The following is a 12,340-nucleotide window of genomic DNA, read 5'->3' on the forward strand; positions in this document are numbered from 1 at the left end:
GATGCTTACTCGTTTAAAAGATTATTTTATTTATTAATCCAATGAAAAACACTTGGGTTTCTAATCGCCAATGCTTACTTGTTTAAAAGATTATTTTATGTATTAATCCAATGAAAAATACTTGGGTTTCTAATTGCCGATGCTTACTCTTTTAAAAGATTTATTTATTTATAAATCCAATGAAAAATACTTGGGTTTCTAATCGCTGATGCTTATTCGTTCAAAGATTATTTTTTTAATTAATTGTCACATAAATAGTTGGGTTTCTAATTGCCAATGCTTACTCTTTTAAAAGATTATTCTATGTATTAATCCAATGAAAAATACTTGGGTTTCTAATCGCCGATGCTTACTCGTTTAGAAGATTATTTCATTAATTAATCTAATAAACAACAGTTGGGTTTCTAATCGCCGATGCTTATTCGTTCAAAGATTATTTTTTTAATTAATTGTCACATAAATAGTTGGGTTTCTAATTGCCAATGCTTACTCTTTTAAAAGATCATTTTATGTATTAATCTAATGAAAAATACTTGGGTTTCTAATCGCCGATGCTTACTCGTTTAGAAGATTATTTCATTAATTAATCCAATAAACAACAGTTGGGTTTCTAATCGCCGATGCCTACTCACCTGAAAGATTTTTCAAAAAATAAATTCCCAAATAAACAGTTGGGTTTTTAATCACCGTTGCTTACTCACCAAGGCAGATATTGCTAATTAATATACTGATAAACTATTGGGTTTCTTATCGCCGATGCTTGATTGCTTAAAAGGTTATTAAATTAAATTAAATTTTTTTTTGTGATTCAAGATTTATATCCTAATTGAATCGTCATTATGTCTTGAATCTTTAAACCCCGTGGACGGCCCCTCGAAAAATAGGGTTCGCATCTGGTGCGCATCCAACCAGGGCAAGCACAAGGAGTCCCTCGGGCCTGGTGCTCGCCCTGGCGACATGCACAACCAGGTACGAAAACTATCATTTTTGTTGAAAATGAATAAAATGTATTTACATATAATTGAAGATTAATATTTTGAATAATTATAAGTATAAATTATATAAGGCACCTTTTAATAATGTTTTAAGAGTCCACTATTACTTACATTATTTTAAACAGTTTTAATTACGTAAATTAATTATTTAATGATGCTGTTTGGTTTTCCCGCACCACACGCCCACGCCAGTGCCACCATCGCAGCGACGGAGCCTTTCGAGACTGTAAAAGGAGAGTGCAGAGCCTCGCAAGAAGCAGAGAGAGAGACAACAGCGTGTCAAGAGGAGAAGCGTCGTGATTTTCGATAATACCTATACCTTTAAGTTTATTACTATTATCTTTGTCTTTCGAGGGTCGAGCGCGACCCTGCTTTGATTAGTGTTTCGGACGGTTTAACCACCTGTATAAAACACAAGTAAGTTTTTCAAGAAAGTGTGTTCTGAGTTTCAATATAGGTGATCATTGCGCCCACGTGCATCTCATCCTCCCCCCACATCCGGCCAGCAAACTCAAGCAGATTTTAACAAAATGGTCCTTCGAGCCGGATCTGGGGGGAACGATCTCGGTGCTCGTGCAAAAGGTCCCACTCGTGGACGACAGCCAGGTTATGACACTCAGAGCAGGCTTATTAGCCCGCTTCTCTCTGCACCCCGTGAGCGCGCGATGGGATGCAATATTTTCTTTGCTCTTTGTGCTCAGCCACCGTTACGCTGCTTTGTTATCCTCGTGCCCCGAACCAGCGTTCGTCGCGCAGTGGTGTGTGCAATGAGTGCCCGTCCGAGTGCAGCGATGCGGAAACGCCCGGGCACCAGGACGTTAACAGTGCTCTATCCTGCTAGATTTTGCTGCAGGGCGCGATGCAGTTCGCGCTCTTTCTCTCTCAAAAAATCATGTATCATCCTCTCTCCCTCTCTTTCTCACACACATGTGTGTGTGTGTGTGCATCTATACGTGTGTGTCCGTGTGTGTACGTGCGCCTATGTGTGGTTATCTTACTACATTCTGCTGCAGGGCACGATGCAGTTCGTGATCTCTCCAATAATCATACATATCTGTCCCTCCCTTTTACACACACATGTGTATGTATGTGTGTATACATATGTGTACGTGTGTTTCTGTGCGGGCCGAGAGCTAAGAGTGGCTGGAGCACACTTTTCTCGCAACAGTTCTATTGAGGTAAGAACGGCTTCTTTTACCGTGTGACAAAGGGCTTACAATAGCCGCTTGCCGATATCGCTTCGTACATGGATTGGTCCCCAGCACGAGACCACTCGAATCAAAAATTACTTACAGCCCCAACGCTGTACGTGCAAGCATCAAAAGCAACAACTGCTTATTCAACAGGACCGCCTGGCCACTGCGGTCAAGCAACGACGCTTGAACGAAGGTGGTCAGGAGGTCATTGACCAACAACGGTCATAAAGCCATGGAACTTTTCTTTACCCGAGACTCACAGTTCTCTTCTTTCGAGTAACAACGCTCACGCAAGAAGATCGAACAACCCTGGTCAACAAAAGAGGAACAACTTCACCGACACTCATGTCCGATTGCTGACAGGATCTGAAGCGAATGACGCACCGTACTTCACAGATAACAAGTACTTCGCCGTGGAGGCCCTTTACGTTGAAGCTAGAGGCAACCTATACAATGAACGTGCACGTTTCTTTCGAGACGACCCACCTCCCCAGATCCAACCCCAAGCGAACTACGGCACCTCAATACTGCCAAAGATCACTCTGCCGACATTTTATGGACGACGAGAGAACTGGGAGACATTCAGGGACCTGTTTAAGTCTCTAGTTCACGGTAAAGACACAATCCCTGCCGTAGACAAGCTATACTTCCTCAAGACATGCGTGCTCGACGAGGCGAAGGCAGCAATCGACAGCCTACAGATCACCGAGTCCAATTACGCCGTCGCATGGTCCATTTTGGAGTCCCGCTACTACCACCAGAGACTGTTGACTCAAGAGCATATCAAAGCTCTCAAATCTCTACACCAGCTCAAGGAAGAGTCTGCCCACGGACTTCAAGCGTTGCTCGATGATCTGGAGAGACACCGCGACCAACTGCGAACGTTGGCTCGCCCCGTTGACTCGTGGGATGATTGGTTCATCTCTCTTGCTTCCGACGCCATGGATACAGCCACTCGGCGAGATTGGGAAGAAGAGCTGGAAGTGTCCGACAAGGGCTCCGGTGGTAGTGGAAACTTCTACCCTACTTTCAAGAACCTGGCCGATTTCCTCCGACGTCACTGCAGAACTCTTTTGTCTCTAGCGCCAAAAGTCGCACCGAGATCGACTGCTGCGACTTTCAGGGGCGATCCGAAGTCAAGCCCGTTTGCTCGTCCAACTCGCGTAGTGGCCGCGACTACAGCTGGCTCAGCGCGCTGCGTTGCGTGCAAGGAACCTCACTACGTTGGGCGCTGCACCACCTATAAACGAATGTCACCAAATGATCGGCATGGACTAGCCACCAAAAATCGATTGTGCTACAACTGTTTGCGAGAGGGCCACTCCGCGGGCAACTGCCCTTCTCCGATGTCATGTCAGGCCTGCGGGGCACAACATCACACGTCCCTTCATGATGCCTCCGGAAAGCGAACAAACTCTTCCACCGATTCCAATAGGCCTCCGAAATTCCCTAAGCTGGACACACAACCCAGCGAGGGTCCCTTGAATGGCTCCGAGTCATTCTGACTAGGCCTTCTACCAACGGCAATCATCAGCGTGGGTGGTAGCACTGGACGTTCCGGAAGAGCTCGAGCCCTTCTCGATCCTTGTTCAGAGTCGACTCTTACCACCTTACGACTAGCTCGAAAGTACGGTGACGGCTTAAGGAACTCTTCGATCGGGGTTGTTGGAATCTCGGGCGGTGTCATAAGCTCCTCATTGGCGTGCACGAAGCTAAGCCTTTCCAATGGGCAAAAGGTCTTTCAAGTTAACGCTCACGTGCTGCAGCATATCGGTCTGATTACTCCCTCCAGGAAGCTCAACTTCAATGCCGACGCGTAGTTCCATGGACTCAAACTGGCCGACCCAGACTTTTTGTCACCCAGACCAGTCGACCTGGTCCTTGGGGCAGACGTGTATGGCCGAATTCTTCGTTCCGGCCTCGTCAGCCGAGGGAGCTTCATCGCTCAACGAACGATATTTGGTTGGACGATCACCGGAGCTCAAGGCGATTCCCCGGCTCCTACCACATCAAGCCTAGCAATGCTGCAGGACACGGGACTCTGGAGTGAGTGCCTCGTGGGACTAATGCAGCGGTATTGGGTGGTCGAAGAAATACCAAGTATAGTTCGAGTCTCTCCGGCTGATGCCAAGTGCGAAGCCTGTTACGCTCAGCACCACTCGAGAGACAGCAGTGGTAGATATGTCGTCCCTCTCCCTGTCAAAGAAGACTATCTCGATCTACTCGGAGACGGCTTGAACCAGGCTAGAGCAGCCTTACACGCTGCACAGAGGAGAATGAAAATGGATCCTGACCTTCAAGAGCACTACGTGGCATTCATGAGCGAATACATCCGATTAGGCCACATGCGTCCAGTGTCGGAGCAGGAGATGGAGAACTGCCCTCAGAGGGTTAACTATATACCTCATCACGCCATCTGGCAGCGCAGTGACGGTGGGTGGTGCCTTCGCGTTGTTTTCAACGCCTCGAGCCCCACCTCAACGGGATACAGTCTGAACGACGCTCTCTATCCAGGGCCCAAATTACAAAATGACATTGTCAGTGTCCTCACTTGGTGGAGACTTTACCGAGTAGCCTTCTGTGCAGACATCAAGATGATGTTCCGTCAGATACAAATCCGAAAGGAGGACGTGCATTTACAACGAGTCATCTGGAGTCAAGGTGAAAATGAGCCGGAGACTCACTACGTCTTGCTTACAGTCACCTACGGAGAGGCTAGCGCACCTTATTTAGCGTTAAAGACTGTAACGCAACTGTGCGAGGACGAAGGAGCTGCCTTTCCTGAAGCAGTTGACGCTGTCCGCCGAAATCTTTATGTCGACGACTTCTTGACCGGCGCAGACGACGAGGACACGGCCAGAAAGCGTAGAGATCAACTGGTTCAACTTCTGAAGGCGGGCGGCTTCGTACTCAAGAAGTGGGTCTCAAACACGCCATCTCTCTTGCACGATTTGAAAGTCGAAGATTTGCTGCGACCGAGTTAGCTTCACTTCACCACGGATGGTCCAGTGAATAAGTTGGGAATTGCTTGGGATCCGAGTGCCGATTGCTTTCGGTTTTCCCCCCCTGCATTCAACAAGAGCGATACACTGACAAAGCGTCGTGTCCTGGCTGAAGCGGCTCGGCTTTTCGACCCTGCTGGCTGGCTGTCACCCATTATTGTCGTGGCCAAAATGCTTATCCAAGACCTTTGGAGGGCAAAGCTAACATGGGATGAGCCACTGCCGGCATCTTACGCTAAGCGATGGGAGTCATTTTACTCCAAGCTGTCTGACGTCTCCCTACTCACCCTTACTCGATGGCTTCAATCGTCCCCGGCCAGTTCGATCCAACTACACGCCTTTGCCGACGCCAGCAGAAGAGCCTTGGCGACGGCGGTCTACATCAGATTTGAGCAGGAATCTGGCACGGTAAATGTGAGTCTTATCGGCGCGAAGACAAAGCTTTCTCCGATCAAAAGTCTCGTTCCACCGGAGCGACAGAATACACGGATGACTATTTCCCGATTAGAGCTGAGAGCTGCTCTTCTTGCTGCTCGCCTACTCAGACTCGTGGATGCGAGCTTGACGATCTTGGATTGCACGTACTACCTTTGAAGTGACTCGAGCACGGTACTCAGCTGGCTACACTCCAGCGAGCCTGTTGGGAACGATCTTGTCGACAATTATGTCCATCACATTCAGGAACTCACAGCTCACGGTACCTGGCGCTACGTTCCCACCAGCGACAACCCGGCTGACACCGCTACCAGGGGTGCGGAACCTTCGACTCTTCAACACAACAACCTCTGGTGGACCGGCCCGTCTTGGCTAATAGACCCACCTTCTATGTGGCCCTCAACCTTACAGCAGCTGCCTTCTCCGACCGGTCACTACGACGGAGGCCGACACACCATCGCATCAACCACCTGCCTGACCATCTTGCAAGGAAGCCGCGATTTCATGGACGACTTTTCTAGTTTGCTGCACATGCTCCGAGTGCTCGTCAGATGCCGACGGTTCATCTTGATACTAAGGACTCGTATCGAGTGTAAGAAACTCATGACTGGTATCAGAATACCCGATTGCATGAAATCCGAAGCTCCAATCACGGTCGCAGAACTCCAGCACAGTTTTCTTTGCTGCGCTAAACTCAGTCAAGTTCGTTACTTTGCTGCCGACATCAAGACCTTGAAAAATTCTCTCCCTGTCAAGATCTCGAGCCCCCTCAGCCGGCTAAGCGCCTTCTTGGACGATGAAGGCATACTACAAGTCGGCGGCCGTCTTCGTCACTCACCACTTGCTTATTAAGAGAAACACCCACCAGTCCTGGATGCCAGATGTCCCTTGTCGAGGCTAGTGATCGACTGGGCACATCAGCGAGCCTTGCACGGCGGCTTTCGCTCAACGTACTCGCACGTCATGCGACGGGCTTGGATCGTTGAAGGAGCAGTGGAGATAAAGCGACGAGTTCATCAGTGCGTTGTGTGCTCGAAAGCACCAGCTCGACCCCTTCACCAATTCATGGCTCCCTTGCCGACAGCTCGCGTGACGCCCGCTCAGCCCTTCAGCCGCACTGGAGTAGACTACGCGGGACCTTCCTCCATCCTCCGATCCAAGGGTCGAGGTGCCAAGTCGGTCAAGGGATACGTCGCTGTTTTTGTCTGCATGTGGTCAAAAACCCTACACCTTGAACCTGTTGGAGACCTAACAACAGCGAGTTTCCTCGGTGCACTCACTCGCTTCATAGGCCGCAGAGGAAAACCAAAGGAAATCTGGAGCGACAACGCAACGAACTTCTACGGGGCAGATCACGAACTCAAGCAGCTGATGGCTAGGGCCAACCACGACTGGGATTCAGTGGCTGAGAGTCTGGCCAACGAGGGAATCGACTCGCATTTCATTCCGCCATCCGCCTCACACTTTGGAGGCTTATGGAAAGCTGGGGTTAAAGCGATGATAACTCATCTTCGTCGAGTGGTTGGAACTAGACACCTCACTTTCGAGGAGTTTTCAACCCTGCTTGCAGAGATTGAAATGATTCTCAACTGTCGCCCTCTGGGCCCGTTATCTGGAGATACGGAGGACTTGGACATGCTCACGCCAGCTCACTTTCTGATCGGAGGACCCCTTACTTCTCTGCCTGCCACCAACACTTCTGAAAACCTAGACTACCTGACCCATTGGACCCTTGTGCAAGACATGCGCAACGCGCTGTGGCGCTGCTGGACCCTCGAGTATCTCAACACCTTGCAACAACGGACGAAATGGTCCCGGCCCCGTCCCAATCTCGCCGTTGGAGACGTAGTCCTCGTTGTGGATCCAACGCTTTTGAACTCTATCGGGAAGTGGCCACTGGGCCGAATCGTCGACGTCAAACCGGGACCAGATGGGTCCGTCCGCGTTGTTCGGGTAAGAACTGCCTCGGGAGAGTACGTCCGTCCTATCACCAAGATTGCTCGTCTTCCCGTCATTGAGTGTGCTGATCACGCCACAGACGATCCTGGTCCAACCGGCACCGGGCTCACGGCGGGCGGCTAGGCTCATTATGGCCACAAATGAACCACGTGCAATCGTTCCTGGAACGAGGCGGGCGGTATGTTTGGTTTTCCCGCGCCATACGCCCACGCCAGTGCCACCATCGCAGCGACGGAGCCTGTCGAGACTGTAAAGGGAGAGTGCAGAGCTCCGCAAGAAGCAGAGAGAGAGCCAACAGCGTGTCAAGAGGAGAAGCGTCGTGATTTTCGATAATACCTATACCTTTAAGTTTATTACTATTATCTTTGTCTCTCGAGGGTCGAGCGCGACCCTGCTTTGATTAGTTCTTTGGACGGTTTAACAACCTGTATAAAACACAAGTAAGTTTTTCAACAAAGTGTGTTCTGAGTTTCAATATAGGCGATCATTGCGCCCACGTGCATCTTATCCTCCCCCCACATCCGGCCAGCAAACTCAAGCAGATTTTAACAGATGCCAAAGCATATAATTTAAACTTTACTATCTAAATAAAGAGTAGTGAGAAAATATTATTTTAAACTAGACAAAGTCAGTTTGAAAAAAAAAAATAGAAATTTATTGAGATAAGTTTTGTATTATAATCTGTTTTGAGAAACTACTCGTTTAATAGTTTATTATTTTCAGATGAGGCGTTATATCAATATAATTTTGAGATAGGACGTTTTTCAATGTAATTTTGAGATAGGACGTTTTTCAATATAATTTTGAGATAGGACGTTTTTCAATATAGTTTTGAGATAGGACGTTTTTCAATATAATTTCGAGATAGGACGTTCTTAAATATAATTTTGAGATAGGATGATCTTTAAAGTAATTTTGAGATAGGACGTTTTTGAAAAATGTATTCAAGATACTGTACCACTTGGGCCGACTGAGCGTCCAGTGTGGATCGTCATTACGTACTGTACATAGTGCAGCGACCAAATGTGTCTATAGTCCGTCAGCCAGTCAAACATACGGTACAGCACTTGGTATATGGTACAGCAACCAGTATATAAATACTTACTCTTTTTATAACTATTTCATGTAACGTATAGTGCTTCAGTATTTATTGCGGATGTACGTTAAATGAAAGATAGACCACTTCTTTTAAATATATACAGCATATTCCGATGACTTCATGAAGTTGTGTCATGATAAATGTCCTTTTTTTTAAACTCACATAACCTTATTTTTATTAGACAGTACATTTATATTAATATAATGTAAGTGATATTCTTTTCTTGCCTTTATTTAAATGAAATAACGGAAATAAGTTTAATTTAAAAAAATTAACAACTTTCACCTATGTTAACTATATTCATAAATCGTTTAGTATGTATTGCCGGGTTGACAGGAGAATTAAGATATAGTGAAATTTGTTTAAACAGTATACTGGCTACAATTATAAGGTAAACATTTTATTTTTTTTAACAGTCACCGTATGCTGGAATATTTGTTTTTTCATGATAAAAGTGGTAGTATTTGTAAAAAATATTCTAATTCAAATTTTTGATTAAAACGAACAAGTTTTTCAAAATGGAAAATGAAACAAAGTGGCTTTCTGAGTCACAATGCGTTTAAACTTTTAATCGACGTTTAAATTTTAATTAACGAATAAATACAGATACGATTTTATTCTCATGCTTAACGTATGGTACACTGTATGATGCAGTACTTGCGCTAGCCTAACAGCTCAACGCTCAAGCCAGTCTAGTGGTGCAGCTGACGCGCTAGTCTGGTGTCCCGTGCGTTCCAAACAAGCGGCAGCTCAACCGCGCCACCTTAAGGACGGATCACGCGCTAGGTTTCCCTCAGTGTATACACAGCAAGGTTGGGTATAAGACGAAAAAAGAAAAGGATTTGAACACGTTTCGTCCCATGCATCAAAAGGAGCTCTGCATATAGAGTTTTATTATGGAAAATGTTAAATACTTTCGTATACGTCATTTTCCCGCCTCACCCCCAACAGATCACTTATCTCTACTCTTATAAAATATATAATTTAGTGATTGTAATAGTAATTGATTGCTACAATTTGTTCAATCATTCTTAATCTGTTTAAATCTGTATATTTATCTTTTACAGCTTGTATAAATGATCATAATATTAGAGATCATTATATTCAATACTCATCATTTATCAAAGATTAGAATAATATTGTCTTATATAATATATTGTAAACAAAATGTAGCTACTTAGCACGATTTCCGTACATTTCTTTGCTGTTTATGCTCGAAATTTATAGTATTATGATTATTTTTTAAAAAGTATTCATATATTTTTCTTGATGTGTACACCGTTAAAAATTTTTCGGCAAAACTTTATAAAATGTCATTAATTTGTATTATTGTATCATTAAACTTTTTATTAATTCTGTAGATTAAGTATACTTATATATCGTAAGAGTTCATCAAATTTAACAAAATTCTTAGTAAATTTAATAACTTTTTCAACAGCGTACATTTAATTCGTATTGCAGTATAAGTATTTATATCAATAATATACGTTTCATTTGGTGCACCTTAATATTTTTGTTCTCCTGTAAGCACCACGCTTGCAATACCTTTTCTAGATTATTTATTTATTCAATTATATACTTAAGAGACCGTAGGTGGACCTTATTACAGATCAAATAACAAAAGCTTGTTGTCAAGGGCAGCACGTACAACAGTGTCTACAATGAAGATGCATGCTCCAGTTAATTATAGGTAAACTATGTATATATAATATGTATAGTATAAATAAAGATGTATATATAATAGTCTGTCACAATCATAACGTAAGTAAATGTTTAGAAGTGTATAAATAATTTATAGTTAAAAGCTCTGTGAAAATAATAAAATCAGTTAACTATCAATTATATAATGTAGCTTTAGTCCTATTTTTTGGTTTATTTTGCTTTCCCTTCAAGATATGACGTGATTATTTTTAAACTAAGTTTTGAAAAGTGTAAAAATTTTAAGCAATTCGTACATGAATGTTTCAAACATCTTTGACTAAAATTTTTCATTGTTTTACTATTGCATCTTATGACTTCAGCGTCTTAGTACACACATCTCCAATAGTTAATAATTAAGCATTAGCGTTGTTCGCATATGAGGCAAACTTTTTCTCAAAGTGTAATATCCTACTTACAAAAATCACGTGAATTGTCACGTAAGAAATCACGTGATTTATACTGTAATTAATCACACAATGCATCACATGATATTTTCGAGCAAAATGTCACGCTACACATCATGAAAAAGTCCCGTGATAAAACACGTTATTTTCGTTAAATTTACGTAATAAAAAATTTTATATTGTAATAAGTATCACAATTATCAAAATTATGATAATGATGAAGATAGAGATGATTACACTAGTGGTTATAGTTTTTATAAAGATTGTTATGATAATAATAAAAATTGGGTGATGTTTATGGTCGTGACGATTACAGTTACGAGTATGATAATTGAGATGACTATAATAACAATTAAGATTGTAGTGATTACGATCATGATAAATAATTTAAGCTATTGATATGATTATGATAATAATTAAGAAAACAAAATCAATGACTGTCATATTAATAACGATAATAATTGTTGTGATAAAGATGATGTTGACTATGACGATTATTACGCCCAATAAAAAAAACCATTTGTATTGATATGAATGTTTAGTATCGGGCGATGATTATCATGGCGATTAGAACAATAATACTATTGATAATTTCTGTAATTATAATTACAATCATCGCAATCACAAACATTATCATAGTCATTGTACGCCCGCGCGTGTATGTGTATGCATTTCAGTCGTAATAAATATTGTAATAGACATAACATTTATTTTAATCATAAACACAATCATCATTATCATTGTGATTCGTTCAATTGCATTCTTCTCATTTATTAGAATAACTATTATTACTATAAAAAAATCATAGTACTCGGTATCTTCATAATTTTATAATTATCATAATCGTTATTATCATTATCATACTCATTTCAATCATAAAAAGAATGAGCATGTTCATCATCATCATAACTTTTGTTACCACTGTCGTAACTGTAGAAATTATTACAATTATTATTATTATGACTATTATTATTTTGTTTTTATTATAAATATTATTATCATCACAATAATTACAAAATCAGAATAATCATAATTATCACATAATTATTTTAATGATGATTATAGTCTTAATTACGTACATGTATCCTAATAATCCTGGTTTTGAACGGTAATAATTGTAATTACAAGTAAAATCGTACTTATCTTAGTCCTGATAATCATTATCATAATTTTGATAATTGTAATACTTATTACAATATAATATTTTTTTTACGTTAATTTAAAGAAAATCACGTGATTTATCACGAGACTTTTTGCTCAAAAATATCATGCTATGCATCGTGTGATTGATCACAGTTTAAATTACGAGATTTTGTACGTGACATTTCACGTGATTTTTGTACCATATTAATTAATTATATAATTATCCTTAAAATAATGTAAGACGCTGTAATATATTATTTTTAAATATTATACATAAAATTTAATTAACTTAAACTAATTATAACTTAAACTGAAGTGTATGATTATTTTGTACTTTTACATTTGTTATGACACAAAAAACCCAAAAAAGACACTCTGGAATATAAAAACATCATTCTTCAACATG

At 42.0% G+C, this 12,340-nt stretch overlaps 1 protein-coding gene across 1 annotated transcript; it reads left to right on the forward strand.

The window, feature by feature from the left end:
* Nucleotides 1-5,364: 5,364 nt before the first annotated feature.
* LOC149374879 (uncharacterized) lies at nt 5,365-7,710 on the forward strand. Its single transcript, XM_089590685.1, has 3 exons — nt 5,365-5,607; nt 5,875-6,441; nt 6,484-7,710. The coding sequence occupies exons 1-3, from the start codon at nt 5,365-5,367 to the stop codon at nt 7,708-7,710; spliced, it is 2,037 nt and encodes a 678-aa protein (XP_089446811.1).
* Nucleotides 7,711-12,340: the final 4,630 nt, after the last annotated feature.

This window comes from Copidosoma floridanum, unplaced genomic scaffold, assembly GCF_036245765.1.
Source record: "Copidosoma floridanum isolate Cflo_tuat_1 unplaced genomic scaffold, Cflo_Japanese_pri ptg000013l, whole genome shotgun sequence".
Taxonomy (NCBI): Eukaryota; Metazoa; Arthropoda; class Insecta; order Hymenoptera; family Encyrtidae; genus Copidosoma; species Copidosoma floridanum.